This window comes from Rhipicephalus sanguineus, chromosome 9 (assembly GCF_013339695.2).
Source record: "Rhipicephalus sanguineus isolate Rsan-2018 chromosome 9, BIME_Rsan_1.4, whole genome shotgun sequence".
Taxonomy (NCBI): Eukaryota; Metazoa; Arthropoda; class Arachnida; order Ixodida; family Ixodidae; genus Rhipicephalus; species Rhipicephalus sanguineus.
In genome coordinates, this window is record NC_051184.2 from 60,596,975 (window position 1) to 60,615,642 (window position 18,668).

General features: G+C 47.8%; 2 protein-coding genes across 2 annotated transcripts in view; both read right to left on the bottom strand.

The window, feature by feature from the left end:
* Positions 1-6,655: 6,655 nt before the first annotated feature.
* On the bottom strand, positions 6,656-11,193 carry LOC125759748 (uncharacterized). Its single transcript, XM_049418842.1, has 2 exons — positions 10,974-11,193; positions 6,656-6,912 (listed from the first exon to the last, which is right to left on the bottom strand). The coding sequence occupies exons 1-2, from the start codon at positions 11,190-11,192 to the stop codon at positions 6,664-6,666; spliced, it is 468 nt and encodes a 155-aa protein (XP_049274799.1). The 5' UTR covers position 11,193; the 3' UTR covers positions 6,656-6,663.
* Positions 11,194-11,380: 187 nt separating this feature from the next.
* The window catches only part of LOC119405573 (ATP-binding cassette sub-family A member 7), a 67,514-nt gene continuing 60,226 nt past the window's right edge, over positions 11,381-18,668 (bottom strand). Inside the window, exons 20-23 of the mRNA XM_049419446.1 lie at positions 17,266-17,467; positions 16,317-16,675; positions 13,130-13,303; positions 11,381-11,417 (exon numbers count right to left, since the gene is read on the bottom strand). Coding sequence (XP_049275403.1) covers positions 11,381-11,417; positions 13,130-13,303; positions 16,317-16,675; positions 17,266-17,467 — 772 coding nt within the window. The remainder of the gene's footprint in view (positions 11,418-13,129; positions 13,304-16,316; positions 16,676-17,265; positions 17,468-18,668) is intronic.

Here is an 18,668-nt window from a genome sequence, read left to right on the forward strand (position 1 = left end):
TCTAGTGTCTCTTCCTATGTGTACAAATTATGTGACACACTTTGTATAGTAGTAGTGGTGGTGGTGGTGGTTTATTTTGGAAATGACGTTTACTTCTGCAGCCCGATAGGGAGCACGGTGCAGCGTCAGGGGAAGCTGAAGTGGGAAATAAAGAGGATAGCAGAAGAAAAGAAAGGGTAACAGTCAGGCTCTCCTTAACTCGTCGAACGAGCAGCCGTCGGTGGCGACGGCAGCGTGCTCGACGGGTTGAGCTGCGCTACCTTCCCCGTGGGCCGCACAGCGATGACGGGCAGTGGAGACAAAGCGGATCGCGGAGAGGCTGAGATCTGCCCCGACGGGTGCCGCAAAACTACGAGCCGTTCTTATTTGATTCTCCCGCATGTCGACAGTCCAAGGCCAATTCATATCGGGCGCGAAAGTGGGAACGAAAACCTACTATTACAGACATCAGTATTGGGAGTACGTTTGAATCGCGACTAGGTGAGATGGGGACAAGTAACGAAAACCAAAAACTCAGTGGAATTGCTTTAGAGCGCAGCTCTTAGGAGCCCGTTCCTGCGCTCAGCGGCGTCGTCGTCGCTGTAACCGATAGAGAGAATAGAGAGTTTTAGTGCGGGGGCCCCCAAGCGGCCCGCGTACGCATGCTCTTGCGTTCCTTTGTACTCCCAGCCGCATCCACGGAGAATACAAAGGAACGCAAGGGCTTACGTACCCAAGCCGCTTTGGGGCCGCGGCACTAAAACTCCCTAATGAGGACGAAATAGAGCGAACGCGGAGCGCAGCGAGTCGATGTGTTAGCGTCTGCTATGTCACGTGCCTGCTAGCGCTTCTTGTGACAGCGCAACGCATACCTCTCGCGCACGGGCACGAGAGAGTGGGTTGACCTGCTAGGCTTGGGAGAAGAAGAAGACGTGCGTTGTTCGAAGGGACATTTTGTGTATGGAGCGCTCTAGCGGACACTAAGATTTTGCATCTAGTTTTCCGGGCACAAGTTAGGCCATAGCAAACAAGTTTTAGAGCGCAGCTCTTAAGCCTGTTTCACATGCAGCGATTTTGCTCCAAGAGCGGAGCGGCTGCCGTCGCGGAAGCCCAAAAACAGGTTTTAAGGGCGACCAAAGGACGCTGCGATCTTCGCTCCATTTGGAAAAATTCGCTCGCGGCAGCGCGTCTAGAGCGTCTGCCCAAGGTCAACCAATGGGGGAGCAGTGACGTGGGGGGCACGTGACTGTAGGGATGGAGACGAGAGCAGCCGCGCGCGCCGGGAGGAACTCGCTCCGACTCGGTTTCCTAGCAGACGACATTTGCTGTAACGAGCTGGCAGTGTAGAAAACGCCGTTCTTTTCCTTTTGTTGTTCTTTACTGCGCTTCCATCAAAGCAGACAAATCGTTTGCACGTGCCATTTTGTTCTTTTGTATTTTTATCTAATCGTGACACCAACATAGGTCCGGACAGGGGGAACCTACGACACTCCGCACTTGTTCGCAGCAGATGTTTCAGTTTTTTTTTTTTTTACTACTCTGGTGCAGCACGTTCGAAAGTTTACTGCTTTCTTTTTCTTTTTTTAGTGGTCACGTACCCCGAAGACGACAAATGCCGCCGCCTCTTTACTGCAGAATGTCAATAGGCAAAAAAAAAAAAGAGAGACGAGCTCCTTCACAAACCCACAATGTCGTTGACTGGGCCGCTTGCATCCGGTTGCCGGCCCATACGGCGCACCAACGCCTTGCGGCATTCGAGAGCAAAAGCCACCGAAAGCCCTGTGAAAGCTTAAAACCCCAAAAACAAATTCTTTCTTTTGCTTTTCCATGGCCAAGTGTATGGGCGTGCAACATGACTTGCGTGGTAAAAAAAGAAAGCTGGAACAGAAATAAACGTGACAACTGAAGTTGTTTAATTGCACTCTGATACACTGCACATTTTCATCATTCAAGGTTTAGGCGCGTGAAAATCGATCACCGAAGTAGAAGGCTCGTGAAACTTGCAACCCAAGCGCACCAAAACAAGCGAGCCCGGAGAAAGGAAACCCGCGGATGACGGGCGCATCCCACAACCATCACTGCGCATCGCAGAGGCGCGCGCCGCGCAAAAGCGGTGCATGTGAAACGAAGCCGCGTCCGAGCGTCCTGCTGCCGCTCGATCGCTGCGGGCCCCGCCGCTCGGTCGCTCGCATGTGAAACAGGCTTTAGGCGCCCGTCCCTGCGTTGAGCGGAGTCGGCGTCGTCGTAACCGGCAGAGCAAACAAGGACGAAAGAGAGCGAATGCGGAGAGCAGCGGAGGATGAAAGACGGCGGTACCGAGGAGGAGGGAACGACAGTGGCGAGACGAGATGTTCCGCGGCGGCCACCCGCGGCGCCACAGTAGAGTGCGCCGTAGTTTGGTCGCCGATGACGCCATCACTGAGGTATGCGGCCAGGGCGTCCACCGATACGATATGTGGAAATAAAGCGTTGAATGAACGGAGGCCTGTCTGCGGCGGCTGTTGTGGAACGCGCCCACACGCGGCATATCGAGGTCTCCCGGTTAGCGAGGCAGTCGCGCCACAACTTATCGCAAAATCAAAACACCTGAATAGTTGCGGTCAGAATTCGCATTAGGCAGTATCGTAATTGCCGGTGATTTTTTTCTGAACGTTTTTAATTTTAAATATGATGAAGTAAACTAGCAATTTACCTCACGGCTTATCTGGCATTTGGCTAAATAGTTTTTATGTTATTTTATTTTTTGTCAATCGCCCGTCTGCTAGTGTGGGCTTGTGTTTAGTACCAACAATACTGACAATTGGGCGAGTTTGTACTGATTCATGACTGGCTGCGCAACACACACATGGACAAGAAAGAAATAGACACCACTGGGGCAAACTCAAAACCGTTTTATTAGAAACGGCGAAATGCACTTTTATCTTTAAAAACCCCATGGCGGTGAACTCGAATACTATGAAAAAGAAAGCTAAAAACACATTAAACAACCCTACGTCATGTAAACAAAACAAATAGCAAAATGCTAACTAACTTGATGCTGACATCACACATCTGTAAGGGGATTTCTAGACGTGATTCGCAAGAAACCGAATTCCTTAACTGACATCATGATTGACGCCTGACTCGCACATTTCGCTCCCATATTTCTAATATGGAAGGCTTCAGTTCATTCCTTATTTATTTTTTGCCTGTCTGTTCAAAGAATCTTTGTGTTTGTTAACAATGGTGTGTAGCCGCACGAACTACAAAGGTCAACCAAATGTGTGCGCCCTGAATTGCGCAATGCGGAGTCGTGCTCTCTCAGCCTAGTGTTTATCCAGATCCTGATATATGAGCGCCAATACGAACTGTGGTGAGCTGATTTTCGCTTGTTCCCTGTCCCTTTAACGCATACGCACGCATGCAGGGTTGCGTTCCTTCAGACGTATATAGTGCCAAGAGACTCTGGTACCATGATGTTCCTTAGGCGCAGGAGAGAGGAGGGCGCAGCTGGCCCCTGCACCCGCCAAATACTTTAGTAGCTTTCATTAGATAGCTATAGTTTAGCGTTAGCGTGATAGCGGGGGTTAAGGGAATAGCGTTGTCTTGCGCGTACAGCGGATTTTAGTATAGCGGGACAGCGTTCACGTGCCCTAGCTCTGACAGCGGCGTCACCTAGCCGAGGGTGAATGCGTTGTAAAAAAAGTTAAAAGAAAAAAAAACTGACAATGCTAGCCTCTATCCCCCCATGCAGCAGTATTACTATTTCTTTAGTAACAATAAAAGTAAATAAATATGAACCACGCACCAAAGGCGGAAACTTTTATGCTGGAGATTTGGTTACACCGACCTTGTTGTTAGGCCTAGGAACGCTCTAAATGAGAAGCGATCTCAAGAACTACGCTAAACTTTTTGTAATACTCGGTCGTCGAGGCTACCCGAAGGCGTACGAATCCATTTCACACGGTTGTTTGCTACGAAATAAGTGGATCCGTCCCCGTCAACGCTAAATTAAGTTCGAAGCGGGCGTTAAAAACCGTCGCCATGTTTTACTTACACTACGTTAACCACGCAACCACGGTAACGCTAAATCTGAATTATAGCGTGCATACGGTAAACGCTACAGGTCGTTTAGCGTACCGCGCATGCGAATTTCAATCTCGATATTCCCCGAAGCCCACTATCCCGCTAAGCCCGCTAATCTATAACTGTATATTATCGGCGGCATTTTGTACGTACAAGCGTTATCTCCATGACCTATATGTTCCGTGCGACTCACTGTCAATGCTCGGTTAATGAGGCCCGAGTGCTTTGTAACGAATGGGCCTTTAAACCACCCACTACTTCTGCGATTCAGATTGTGTGTCGCCTGATGTAATTTTACGCTTCTGCCACGCAATTTTGCATGTTTTAACGCGACTCCTCGCACTAGATGACACCTTCACACAGACGCAGACACCAGAATTTCGACGAAACGGGCTCTTTAACGTCATTGCGTTAATATTTGGGGTATCTCGTTCAAAAACCGCGATGTGATTATGAGGCACGCCGTATTTTAGCGCTCCGGAAATTGCAACCAATTGGTGTTCATTAACGTGTACTGACACCGCACAGGCACGGGCCCAGGCCGTGGTCGAACCGGCGACTTTCAGGTCAGCAGCTGAGCACCGTAGCTAGAGTGTACGAAAACCGGGGAGCGCTCGGAACGAGCTTCGAAAAGTGAAGCCCAAACAGGGTCCATCCGCTTGCAGCACTGCGATCGGTAGTCTGCAATGTGTCGTCGTTTAAGAGTTGCGTGCGGCTCCGCCGAAGTGGTGCAGGGGTAGAATGCCCGCTTCCCTCTCAAAAGGGCCGAGTTCGAATTGCACCTGTAGACGGTGGGTTTTTATCTTTTATAGCTGTATTCGTTTTCCTTTGTTTCTTAAAACTAGCTGCAGTTGCTACGTGTTGGTTCAAAAAGTAACGCAAAATGTGAAGTAAGAAAGAAGAAATTTGACTGAGTGCAGTTATTTGCAGCGCCACCGCCCGAGATTGAACAAAAACGTAAAGTATGGCCTCAGAGATTTTCGCGAATACGAGACTCGAAACGAGGTTTCACATTTTACGTTACTTTTTGTAGCAATACGTAGCCACAGAAGCTAGTTTTAAGAAACAAAGTAAAAAACCAACACAGCAATAAATGGTGACACTAAGAATAAAAACCCACCATCTACAGCTGCGATTCGAACGCGGCCCTTTTGTGTGGGAAGCGGGCATTCTACCCCTGCACCACTTTGGCGGAGCTGCGCGCAGCTCTTAAACGACGACACATCGCAAACTACCGACCGCAGCGCCGCAGATGGATTGACCCTGTTTGGGTTTCACTTTCTGTACATTGGCGCTGCGGCCGTTCCGAGCACTCCCCTGTTCTAGAACACTCTACTGGAGCCAATATATCACCGAGGGCTTTTCAAGAACTTACATCCTCATTACGCAAAACGACAAAAGAAGGGTCGCGAACTTGTAGAAGCCTTCCCCATAAAATGATTATGAGTGCAGAACAGCGCAGCCGACAGGAGGGGACAGAAGAGGACACATAGCGCTGTTTTGCACTCATAATCATGTTGTACCAACACGCCCAATCCTACAGTCCCCATAAAATGTTGCGCGACTATTGCGTATCCCGGGCACCTACCGCTTTGTTAGCTCGTGAAACGCACACGATTTGCAACTTTTGTTTTATATGAGAGTCATGTGCGCGCAGGTTGTTTGGCTTTTACGAGTTTTTTTTCTTTGCGGGAATTTCGTTTCACAGCCACACCAGGTTAGGAGTGGGGGAGAGGGGAGGAATCAACATGAGTGACTGGGAAGATGAAGCTTACTTTCGCCTTCGAGTAGTGTTAAACAAATACATAAGCGACGTGCGACTTGTATGTTTCCTTGCTGACGCATGTTAATACGGAAAGGAGGAGTACATGGTGTATGACTAGCTTAATAATTGTTGGGTTTTCACGTCCCGAAACCCCGATATTACTATAGGGACGCCGTAGTGGAGGGCTCCGGAAATTTCGACTATGTGGTGTTCGAGGTGCACCTAAGTACAGAGGCCTCGAAAATTTCGCCTTCATCGAAATGCGGCCATCGTGCGCGGGGTTCGATACCGCGATTTCCGGGTCAGCAGTCGAGCATCATAACCCCTAGATCGCCGTGGTGGGGCGCCTGTAGCAACAGAAGTGTTGCGCCGCTAAGCCCGTGTATGACGGTTCGGTTCCCGGCATGGAGGAAGGAAACATTAAAGAGGGAGCATTGCGCAATGAGAAAGAAAGAAAGAAAGAAAGAAAGAAAGAAAGAAAGAAAGAAGAAAGAAAGAAGAAAGAAAGAAAGAAAGAAAGAAAGACAGAGAGAGAGAGAAAGAAAGAAAGAAAGAAGGAAAGAAAGAAAGAAAGAAAGAAAGAAAGAAAGAAAGAAAGAAAGAAAGAAAGAAAGAAAGAAAGAAAGAAAGAAAGAAAGAAAGAAAGAAAGAAAGAGGTAGTACGTCAGGCCCGCAGACATCAAGCTACGCGTGACCCCACTTTCCCCATAGGGGGCACGCGTAGGGGGCACGCGGCTCCTGGATTTTCTTTATCATGTTGCCGAGCTAATGAATGTTAATCCTGAAGCGAGGAGTGCAAGGTGTGCGAGAATTGTGACTCAAGCATTTTTTTTTGTTTCATTAATCTGAGTCAATCATTTTCTCTTTTCTTCGAAGGCTGCCGGCGGGCTGTCCACGTGCGACGGCATGCGGCTCAAGTTTGTGCGCGGCCTCCGGAAGGAGAAGAAGAGCTGCCGTCGCGAGAGGCCGACGAATATCTCCTCGGGCGGGATGTCGCTCACGGAGAACTCGGGCAGCTTCTCCTTCTCCTTGGTGGACACGAGCAGGGAGAATAGCTCGCCCCACGTCGTGTACGTCTTGCCCACGTTGAACTTGAGAGTGCCCTGCGCGCCAAAGGTCGACGGCAGTCAACTTGGGCACGCACGGACCACGGGAATGCAATAGAGTGCTCTTAAACGCGAGTGGATTTGTGTAGCTATCTCCGCACACGTTTTCCCCTGGATGTGTTTATACCAGATCGTAACACATTGACTTGGTAACCATGATCAGACAAAAACCAGGCGGTCCTTAAAAACATATATGCAGTTCCACTCCACGTGGAAGCTGTAGGAAGGGCGGAGCTGTGATTCACCTGTCCATCAGCGACGAACTCAAGGAGCGTGTGTTGGGGAGTTAGTTGGTAAGCCACTATCACGTGAAGTTCAACAAGCTTGGGATGAGACACGAAAGTAGACAGGACAAACGCAGCCTGTGAGCGCGGCTGAAGGATCAGCGTTCCTTCATCACGTGCGCGTTCACGGGCAAGTGCGCGCTGGCGTTCCAAACGCCGTGGCTTCGGCACCTAAAACCCCAGGCATTATAGTTATCTACGACATGATAGCAGAGTTCTTCAATGATAATGATGACAATCATCATTGTCATCAGCCTGACTACGCCTAATGCAGGGCGAAGACCTCTCCCAAGTTTCGCCAATCAACCCGGTCCTGTGCTTGCTGCGGCCACGTCCTGGCCGCAAACTTCTTAATCTCATCTGCTGATTTAACTTCCTGCTTCCGCCTCGCGCGCTTGCCTTCTCTTGGAAAACAGTTTCTAATCATACGGTACTGTAACTCCGTTCCTAAAGTCCGAGATGCCCGTGGGCGAATTCGCCGAAATAAGCGAACCGACGCGCCACCTGGTTGCGACAACAGAGAACAGGCAGCATCGCTGAAGGCTTAGCTGTCTTCGCGCGAGTTACCACGGCGAGGTTCAGGAGAACTACTTATTATTATTATTTCCAAAAATAATACTTTCAAGAAAGGTCGAAAAGTTATCAGGCAGCAGTATCCTCTGCGTAAATGTCAACCGGAAGTGTAAACGCACTACACTGCTCGCTTTATCAACGCGGCATAGCTTGCGGCCCTGCGCAACGCAAAACACACGTAACTGACATCTGGTAACCTGTTTCTCCGCCTACAGGTGGCGCCATAATTAGAAGATCGCGATTTCGGCGACTGGTGTGTCCGGATTTTCATAGGTGGAGCCAATGCTCCACTCCTTGTGGTGAACTGAGGCTGTAAAGGGCGATAAGGGATGGACAAGATTTGAGGTGAGAGAAGCTCAGGGCAAAATGAGATTCGAAGAGAGGCTAAGGAATATGAAAGAGAGTACATGGGCAGAAAAGGTGTTCCGGTATTTGTATAGAAACAGCGTTGACACACAGTGGACAAAAAAGAACTAGTATACTCACCAGCAAGTATGCGGTTGGCAGTGTAAGCGATATGGGAACAAAGAGCGTTAAGCGAAAACTCAGACAGGCGGAGAGAGTTTATTGGATGGCAGCGATGGAAAAAACGGCGGCTCTCAGTAATTACCGAAAGGGCAAGAACGAAGTGAGGGAGGCATTTTATGATAATTCAAGGGGCAGCGCTTTGCTGTTTGAAGCGACTTAGGGTTCCCTTAGAACGCGTATTTATAAAGAGAAATTCAGTAAAGAAGAAGAACAATGCACATGCTTTGGGGAAGATAAGGGAACGGCGGCGCATGTTCTGATCGAATGTGGAGATATCCACCCAGGCGTACTTTTGGGCACAAGCCTTAAGCCTTGGGTTTAGGGACAACAAAGGGAAGCTGAATGCGTCCGCGATTGAAATAAGTAAGAGACGGCTAGAGTATTGTTGGCAGAAAACTAGAAAGAAAGGACAAAAATAAATAGTGGGAAAAATAAGGACATTCCGCCGTAAGGGGCAGAGGACTGGGCTGTGAATTTCATGTTTTTTTGTTCTATAGTAACATCGATTTAATCGAAGTGGACATGGCATTAGGCCAACGTAAAAAAAGCATTTTTTATGCGAAGCATTTCTTAGCGAACCCTAGGCATTTTGAGTGTTTCTATCTATCTATCTATCTATCTATCTATCTATCTATCTATCTATCTATCTATCTATCTATCTATCTATCTATCTATCTATCTATCTATCTATCTATCTATCTATCTATCTATCTATCTATCTATCTATCTATCTATCTATCTATCTATCTATCTATCTATCTATCTATCTATCTATCTATCTATCTATCTATCTATCTATCATCTATCTATCTATCTATCTATCTATCTATCTATCTATCTATCTATCTATCTATCTATCTATCTATCTATCTATCTATCTATCTATCTATCTATCTATCTATCTATCTAGCCGCCTACGTCTGGGTGCTCTCGTGTTCGTCTCCTTAACTTGGTGTAGCAGAATTGGCATGGGAGGGTAAGAGGATTTGACGAATGTCACTGTCTGGCCATGACATGAACATCGTGAAAACCCTGTCGTGTACGTCGGGTTAAGAAAAAGCGAATTCGGCAGCATTGACTCCACATATGTAAATAATAAAAATTAGGATCCCACCAGGAATTGAAACAGAGCATTTTGCGTGCAAGTCACGTTATCTACCACAGAGCCACGCCAGGTCTAGAAGCTGCTTTGTAAAAACACTCTATGCAGGCGTAATGACGGTGCAACGTCAATTGCGCTTCTGGTGCTGGCTATCTCATTTTAGCTATCTGTGGTTCCAGTGTTGGCTCTGCTTTTATGCAGCCTAATCAAGGTTACATTTGTATTCCTATGATTCATCAAGATATATATTCAAGTGTTGCTCGACCCCGGAGGAATATGTTAACGAAATGTACGTCTGATATTCCCATCATCGCACCGTAAAGTGTTCTTCATTTCGATAATGCTGACGTATGTGCCCTGACGGGAGTGTTGACGTTTCGTCAAACCTTAAGTAACCTCTTAAACGTCAGTGTTGTCGATGCGCCTGCTAAGCCCACGATGCGCACGCAGTTACTACACTTACAAAAACACGTCGAGCCACCTAGTAACGCTTGGCTCAAAGCCAAAAAAAAAAAAAAATGCAGCCTAGACTCGCTGACTGCTTCGCATGAAACATATTCCCACAAGAAATGGGATCTGCCTATTTTTTTTTTTTTGCAGTGCTGGTTGCACGCATGTCACCGCCCCGTTATAAAGGGACGCTCACAGCATCCATCCACGCAACCAGTGTCGCCACTCGTATGATAGAACGGAGACATGCTAGTGCTCTATGATGGAGACCACGATGACGTTGGTAAAAACTATCTGTAAATTTTAAACTTGACACAACATACAATTTTGGCCAACAACATACAATCAGACCATTTACGTTTTTTTTATGTTCTTTCTTTTTTTTTGGGGGGGGGGGGGGGGAGGACCGTAGAAAGTGTCTTTAATGGGGAACGCTGGCAGGGACGCCAGATAATCCAGAGGTTAACAATACACACACAATATTAATATTTCCGTGACTAACACATTTTACTGGACTGCTGGTGCCGAACATTGCTAGTTTGACAATCACTTAGCTCGCAGTGCTTTCATTATTTTGTTTTGACGAGAACGCGGATGCAACCGAAAATTTTTGCAGAAACGTTGTAGTTAGACAAAACGCCACAAGATGCCGCTACCAGCGTTGCCCAACGTTGCCTTGGGTTCTTGAGACAACACGGGAAAGCTAAATAGGTCCGCGATAAAAAGTAAGAGACAGTTAGGGGATTGGTGGGGGTAAAGTGTGGAGAAATGAGAAAAAACACAAATATTAGGAAAACTAAAATCACTCCGCCGTAAGGGGCAGAGTCCTGGGCTTTAAATTTAGGGTTGTTTTTCGTATGGTAAGGTAGCTTTAATAGTAGACAAGGCATTAGGCTGTACTGAAACTTAATTTTAAAGTGTTTCATTTTCGAGCATAGTGGCGCACAGGTAGTCACCCCGTTATAAATGGGAAGATCATTGCGTCTATCCATCAATTCATCACGTATACTCATTCGGTAACCTGTAAATACGTAAAATGCAAGTAGTCCACGGGCAAAACTAAAATCATCTCACTACAGAGCTGAGTAGGCGCGGGCTGGTGAATCGCGCCTGCCAAATACCTTGTAGTTGTACATGAATTCGCATTGGTGGAACTCCATCATCGCGAAGTAGATGCGGTTGATAAGGGAGACGCTGTTGCGCTTCTCCAGTGGCAGCCTGATGATGACATGATAGCAGCCGCCGTACTTCCTATCCATGTGCTGCATGTCACCCATCGCCTCGATCTTGCCGGATTCCAGGAAGGCCACGCGGTCGCAAAGCATCTCAATCTGAGCCATACTGCGCATGCGTGCAAGAACAGCGCGCAAGCGTTGAAAAGAGCATATAGTCGCTAAACCAAATCATGAAAGATTTGTGTACGTAAAAACATACAATGTAAAAAATTGACCGCGTATCTGCGTGCTTCGCTGCAAATGTCGTCGAAAGACGATAGTCTACGGTCGGCCGTGCTACATGAGTCCTGGTCTCATCCGCGGCCACCAGTGATGCCGTTTCCAGTGCCACTGCCAGATGGCAGCGCCATATCGTCGGCAAAGGGCTTTTTCGCGCATAGCGCCGCATTTTCAGCGCAGCCTAAGGAACACTAGGGTTTTTAGAAGTACATATCTATGTATTTTCTAGTAAAGGAACACACCAACTAATACTTACGTATTGATGTTGCGCCTCAGATATGCGTAATATTTGCTTTTTGATCGACAATCTTCACGAGCATGAACGCAGCTACCACTTCAATGTGGCTGGGCGTTCAGCAAGTGCTTAAACTTTGGCCGGGAGGCTGAATCGTGTGACAGACAGACAGAAAGACTAAGATTTCTGCATTCAAGTATCCCCAGAAAGACTATCGGGTTTAAAAATGCACGCGCGAGTGCACTGCAATGTAAGCTGTTAGGAAGTCTTTACGCGTGCTTCTGAAATAATAGAGTCGACCATCGTTTTAACGTGGTTGCATCGGGACCATAAATTGGTTCGTTATGTGCGATATCTGTTACAACAGTAGAGATAAAATCTGCCTCTAATCTTGCTCGTGCCGAAATCCTAGACATAAGAATGCATCATTCTAGGCCTCGAACCCACTGCAAGCAATGTAATCCTCACCTGTCTCCTTGTAGCATTTCAAGCTACATGGACCGCAATATCTGAAGGTGAAATTGCAACAGAACAAAGTTCGCTCGAAAAAACGGACGTGCGTTCACATTTAATCGAAGAATACTGTGATCTGCCGCTGAAGAAGATTATGGAAATGTGACTGTGAATTGTCTATGAGCACTTACTTTGCTTTAGATGTGACCTTCCGAATTGTGAGCCTCGCAAGAAGAAAATATTTCTTCATTACAAACGATATAGCGGCCGCTCTCGCGTCTTCAAATTCGTTATAACAAGACAAAAATTCATTGAAATGAAGCGTGACCAACCAAACTTTATACTTAGTTCGCTACAACCGATATTTGGCTATCCTACTGATCGTTATAACGAGGTTCAACTGTACTGTGAAACAGACAAAAATTGACAGGATCTGACGCTTCGCGGATCCTGGGAATTTCCACCCCGTGAGGTGTACCTCCCTCCTAACGAGAAATGAGGGAGGTGTTCTGATCTATAAACCGTACGCTCGCTTATTGGTTTGGCCGGAGCAAAATTTTACACTACTTTTAGCTAACGCTAAGGAGAGCAACAGACGAAAGCTTACGCGCTGACGAAACGCTCAATAAATCACTCTGAAGTCCTCAGTCGGTTGCATTGCCCCCCCCCCTCCCTCTTTTCTGGAGCTTTGTGCACCTAACCTGGTGTTGTGCTACCTCCGCGATTGGCCAACACTTGACCAAACGACAATGGCGTGTGCTGACGTCGTCAGATGACGTTGAGATATGACGTTAGGTGACGACGTCATCGCTGGCTCGCTGGGCTAATGGTACCATTCGTGTTGACGCCGATGGCAGACGTCGAATTCCATTACTCATGAGAAACACAAGGCTTTCGCTTAAATAAATATGGCGATCGCTGCGTCAAAACGTTGCAATCATCATATGAGCCGCTGATTTTTCACAACACGTTTTTTTCTGCATGAGAAAGAAATAAACTTCGAACTTCAAATATCCAATACTTGGAATCCAATCTGAGTCGAATGCTGGCTGAGTGTGTGTCCAATACTGAGCCTAATACTGAGTCCAGTACTGAATCTGAGTTCAATGCTGAATATCTTGAGTCCAATACTTGCCGGTGCGAAGTCGAGACTAGCGATATGACCTGGCTGTCCTTGAGCAGCTGAAGCATGTGGATGATGTCGTTGCGGTACAGCGGTTCCACGTCTGTGTACGGCTCGTCCGCCAGCATCACAGGAGGAACGCCTATGGCGGCGCAAGCGATCAGCAGCATCTTCAGCTCACCACGGCTGTAAAGAGTTTTCGACGCACGGAGTTGACACTTCAATGAAACATTGTGTCAAGGTTCCTGAAAGCATGGCAGTTAACTTATGCAACAGCTGTCGCCCTCGCGAATCACAGATCGTCATCAGCAGCAGAAGAATCAGCATTAGCCTGTTCTATGTCCACTGAACGACGAAGGCCTCTCCCGATTAACTCCAATCCACGCTGTCTTGTGCGAGCTGATTCTATTTTAATAGTGCGAAGTTCTTAATTTCATCACACCAGCTTACTCTCTGTCGCCCTCGGCTCTGTCTCCCATTTCTCGGTATCCACCCCGTCGCTCTCAATGACGATCGGTTATCTACCTCGTAGATTATTGTCCAACAAAGAATTCCATGTTTATGCATGGCTCCTGAATGCTGGTCAACAAAACGGGGTGAAAACGAGCAATCAGTTATTATCAGTCGGTTTGTTCTTGCATTTTGATTTGCTACTCCTTGAAAAATAAAAACAAATATCGAGCCTATAGTTGCAGTGTCATATATTATCTGCTTATTATACATATATTGTACAGCTGAGAGCCTTATTGCTTCGATACTTTTCCTTATACATCCTGAAAGAAAAAAATTTGCAGTGGCTTAGCTTGGCTATGCCAGGATATACGTAGCGCTAGCAAAGGTTCAGCTGATTATTCTTAGCTTTCCAGCTTGTCTAGAATTATTAGCCTTCTTCTGTTCATTCTTCGTACGCTGAACCGCTAATTGCCAGGCAACTACTTCGGGATCCGATGAGATAAGCTCCTCGGCTGTTCTGCGCCGTTGAGCAGCATTTGCGCTCTCCTTCTCCACCTGTAAACACCAGTCAGAGGCGCACTCAACCGGCTCCAGCCCAGTGTCAGACTGCGACTGCACAGCGAAGGCGAATAGCAGCGCGCGCGCTGGCGCCAGTCTGTCTGCCATGGCTACGACGTCACTCCTCTCGAATGCGCAGACCAGCAGCGGCGAGTCGCGCGCAGCGGTGGCGGAGAGAGCGCGCCGGCGAAGAGCGCGAAGAGCGGTCAGCCAGCTGTGTGACATCGCTGATCCTCGCGCATGCGCAGCACGGCTCATGAGGGTCCACGCGAAATCGGCTCCGGCTAGGCAAGTGTAGCTAACGCTACAAAAAAATGTTGCAGTGGCTTAGCTCGGCTATGCCAAGATATACGTAGCGTTAGCAAAGGTTCAGCTGATTATTCTTAGCTTTTCGTGCCTCCGCAGCACGTTTAGCCTTCTTCTGTTCATTCTTCGTACGCTGAACCTCTAACTGCCAGGCAACTACTTCGGGATCCGATGAGTTAAGTTCTCCGCTCTTCTGAGCCGTTGAGCAGCATTTGCGCTCTCCTTTTCCGTGGCTATACCACACTGGCAAACGCCAGTCAGAGGCGCTATCAAGCGGCTCCAGGGCAGCGTCAGACGACGACTGCACAGCGAAGGCGAATAGCTGCGCGCGCGCCGGCGCCAATACGTCTGCCAAGGCTACGACGTCACTGTCTCTGGAATGCGCAGACCGGCGGCGGCGGAATGCGCGGGAGGTGCAGGCTCCGGTGCGCCAGCTGCGTGACATCACTGATCCTCGCGCATGCGCAGCACGGCTCTTGAGAAGGCGCGCGAAACTGGCTCGGCCATAGAGTTTCCTATAATTAACTGGAGGGGACTCTGGCGCTGCGATCGTTTAGCCACCATGGGAATGATGAGTAGTACGCGGATTTTCCAAGTCTTCGTGCTTGCGGGCTTCGAACACACTTGTGGCTTTGTTTATTGTTGTGTTTTGGTTTTCTTTTGGATGAAAGAATGGACCATTGTGAACTTCGTGACAAGATTTCAATTGGTGAGCCTAGAAAGGTTAAAGTGGTGAAGTGTAACTGCTGACTCTTGGCCAACTTCGTTTTACGACAAAGCGGATACAGGCGACGCGGAGCCAAACGGAGCCCCAATAACGAAGGTTACACAAATCCGTGTCACTACCCATCATTCCCATGCTGGTTGAAGTGCCATGCATTGCAGCTCCCATACACACTAGCGCCAGAGTTCCCTCTAGTAAGTATTGTAGGAAACTCTATGGGCTCGGCCAGGCCAGTGTAGCTAACGCTACAAAAAAGCACTGCCGCGCACATGGCCATGATTTCCGATGTGGCACTTTGTACAGTTGCGAGCAAAAGTTTTCGTGCACCAGCAAATAATAATAATAATAATAATAATAATAATAATAATAATAATAATAATAATAATAATAATAATAATAATAATAATATGAACAATCATTCTAGAAGACCTCAATAGCGCATAATTGTTTCAATACATAGCATTGGTTTGACATGGGCACTTATAGGCTGTACAACTCGTTTTCAACGAATACATACTCATACGGAAAAGAAAAAATCCGCGGCACCAATTAGACCACGACCCTTTCTTCACGACTGTTTGCATTTAGGCAGTGACGACTTTGGTTTCAACAAAAAACTCGTTTGAAACATTAGGGTACCGTAATGAACAAACATGAGGTAGGATCAGAACTTGTACGCGTCTTGAAGTAACCAAGGTAAAGAAGTTTACGAGATACAAGTATCTAGACGGCGTACAAGGTACTAGGTGGCACCGGATACTGCCACGTACCCGGCTCCATGTAAAACCGGGTCTATTATTCAGCGTTGGGATCGTAGGGTTCAATTAGTTCCTATAGTTTCACGTGCCGTAACTACGACATGATTCTGAGGCGCATCGTATAGATAGTCCTGGACTGTCAACTAACTCTGATCGCCCGAGAGTCCTTACGTTGCACCTAAATCTATGCACAAAGGTGTTCCTGCATTTCACCGCTCATCCAAATGAGGCCGCCGTGGCCGGGAATCAAACCCGTTAACTCGAGCTTAGAACGTGCGAAAAACGCCCAGGTGATCCAATATAATCCGCAGTACCCCCCCCCCCCATCCCCCTATTGCGTGCTTCATAATCACATCGTGGTTTCGGCGCGTAAAATCCCAGCCATTAGTATTATGAGCACCTGCACTCGTTGGCCATCTGGTCCTCGCGGAGCCTTCCGGTAAGTGCGAGGGCGCTCGTCACAGCCTGGCGTCTCTGGACGACGCCTCGCAGTCTGGCCACAGTATCCAGGATCTCGCCCACGGTGAGCGCCGGCATGGTCTCCTTGGAGATGCCGTCCGGCGCGTACCCGATGCCCCGCTGCCAGCCGCGAATGTCGGTGACCAGCGTCAGGGCGGACGTGTACGCATCGCCGTCGGTGGGCACGCGTATGCCGACCAGGGTCTCCAGTAACGTGGTCTTGCCGCTGCCGTTGATGCCGACCACGCTCAGGCATTCACCCTTCTTCAAGAGAAAGCTCACCCCGTCCACCAGTTTCACCTGTCGCGGTGGGCCGAGAGGTAAAGAAATTTAGGAGCCAGTCGGAGAAATGGAGCCAAGTGAGGCTTGGCGTGGGCGTGCCTGACGAACTGCTTTTCTTTCTTTATAATTGTTTCTGTTCGTGTAAATAAAGAAACAAAAAAAGGAAGAGTAGTAGTTCAGGCACGGACACGCCAAGCTTCGCTTGTCCCCATTTGTTTCTTCTGTCCTCCTTTCTCTCCCCGGTGCAAGCGAAACGGTTCTAACTGGTTGCGGGCATGACGTGAGGGAGCGCCTTTGGAGTTGGTATCGTGCCTAGTGACTCACGTTCCGGCGCCGGCGCCGGGACGTGAGCCACGTTTTATGTCTTTGTTGACTTCAGCTAGAGCTGTATAAACGTTCATTCGGTTTTTATGTTTTTTATCGTTTGCTCTAACCACTCCCCTCTTCAAAACCTTTGGCCTTTATGGTTTTAATAAACAAATAAATAAATAAATAGGTAACGAAGCGTACATCGCTCCAAATATTCAGGTGCCGCGAAGGAAACATTTTACACGTATAATCACTCCGACTGTCCGTGCAATGTGACCGTATATAGTGAGGATCCATACCGGCTTCACAAATCCGACGATCTTCTCCAGGCTACGGACAGCAATGGCGATATTGTCGAAGGCCCGAGTGTGGCACACCTTGTTCACGAGGTTCACCTCATGCTCGACGTCGGCGTCCATGGAGACGGCAACGAGTCGAGGTCCGCGCTGCTCGGCCGACTCGACCGGTTGCTCGCTGCCCTGAAGGCGGCGAGCCAGATACCTGTATATGTGTAACGGTTGCAAAGAGTTACGTCGTACAGGTGTCATTTGCGCGTCTGAATGATCACATGGGCTAGCTCGTTCAGATATACAAAATTTAGGACAGGAAGTTCGCGGGACATGTTCTGACTCTCAACTGGTCATTTATTTAGAAACAGCACAAAAGAAGAATATAAGAATGTCATCGAACACCTGACTCATACTCGAAGCGATATGGAACTCTTTAGCTCGTACCTTTTCACTGGACTTGCGCACAATACTTCATGAGCACATCTAATCGTACCTCTGTGTGTGAGCGCTGCACAACCTTCAATATGAATGCCAAACAACTGATGTGGCTCAGTTTTCTACCTCATTTTTCCTTCCTAGAAAACACTAAGCGTAATTTACTACAGAACCGCACTATTTGTACTACGTTTGCCGCGGTCGAAACCCAGCAGATCCAATGCTACTTTGTATGGGTGAATGACAGATCAGCGCAATTTTATTTGATACTTGCAGAAATGCCTATTACTCATTTATTCATTCCTATTTAGCTAACAGCTCCTCGCCAAATACACTCTTTGGTTCTATTCTGTTCATTTCCCTTCTTTCGCCACGCTGGGCTCCTTTCCAATCCAACTTCTTGTTGTTTTTTTTTCCTTTTTGCACATGTGCCCCGTACAAGGTCTCATATGTCGCGTGATTATTAGAATATTTTGCTACCTCATATTTACCAATGCGAGATTGCACTCCCGAGTTATTGCTTGCGAAAGGTGTCTGTTTAAGTCATTTGGGGGGGGGGGGGGGGGCTACGATGTCATGCTAGACTAACTGTGCATTAAGCGAGGAATCAAAAAATATATCCAATAACTGTAATAAAAATTTAGGTTTCTTTGTGCAAGGTTCATCCCAGCGTTATCCTAATATCTAGAGCAAAATGCTGTCGCTAATGGAGACATTGAAGGCATCTGGCCTGGCGGGTAGGAGGAGTGGAGGCCCTCCCGTGGACGAGTTCGAAGGAGCAGAGCGAACGCCCCATGCATCCGCGTTACTGACGGCTTCGCTTAGGATAGCTTGCACCACGACATGTTTCCGAATCGCAAGAAGTTGGACGGCAGACTAAAACACTAGCATTTGTTAAACACCAAACCAAGGTTGCCAGCTCTGTTTGCCGCAACCGCGGCTGGCGGCATGATTGCGGTTTTGTATGTGGTAACATT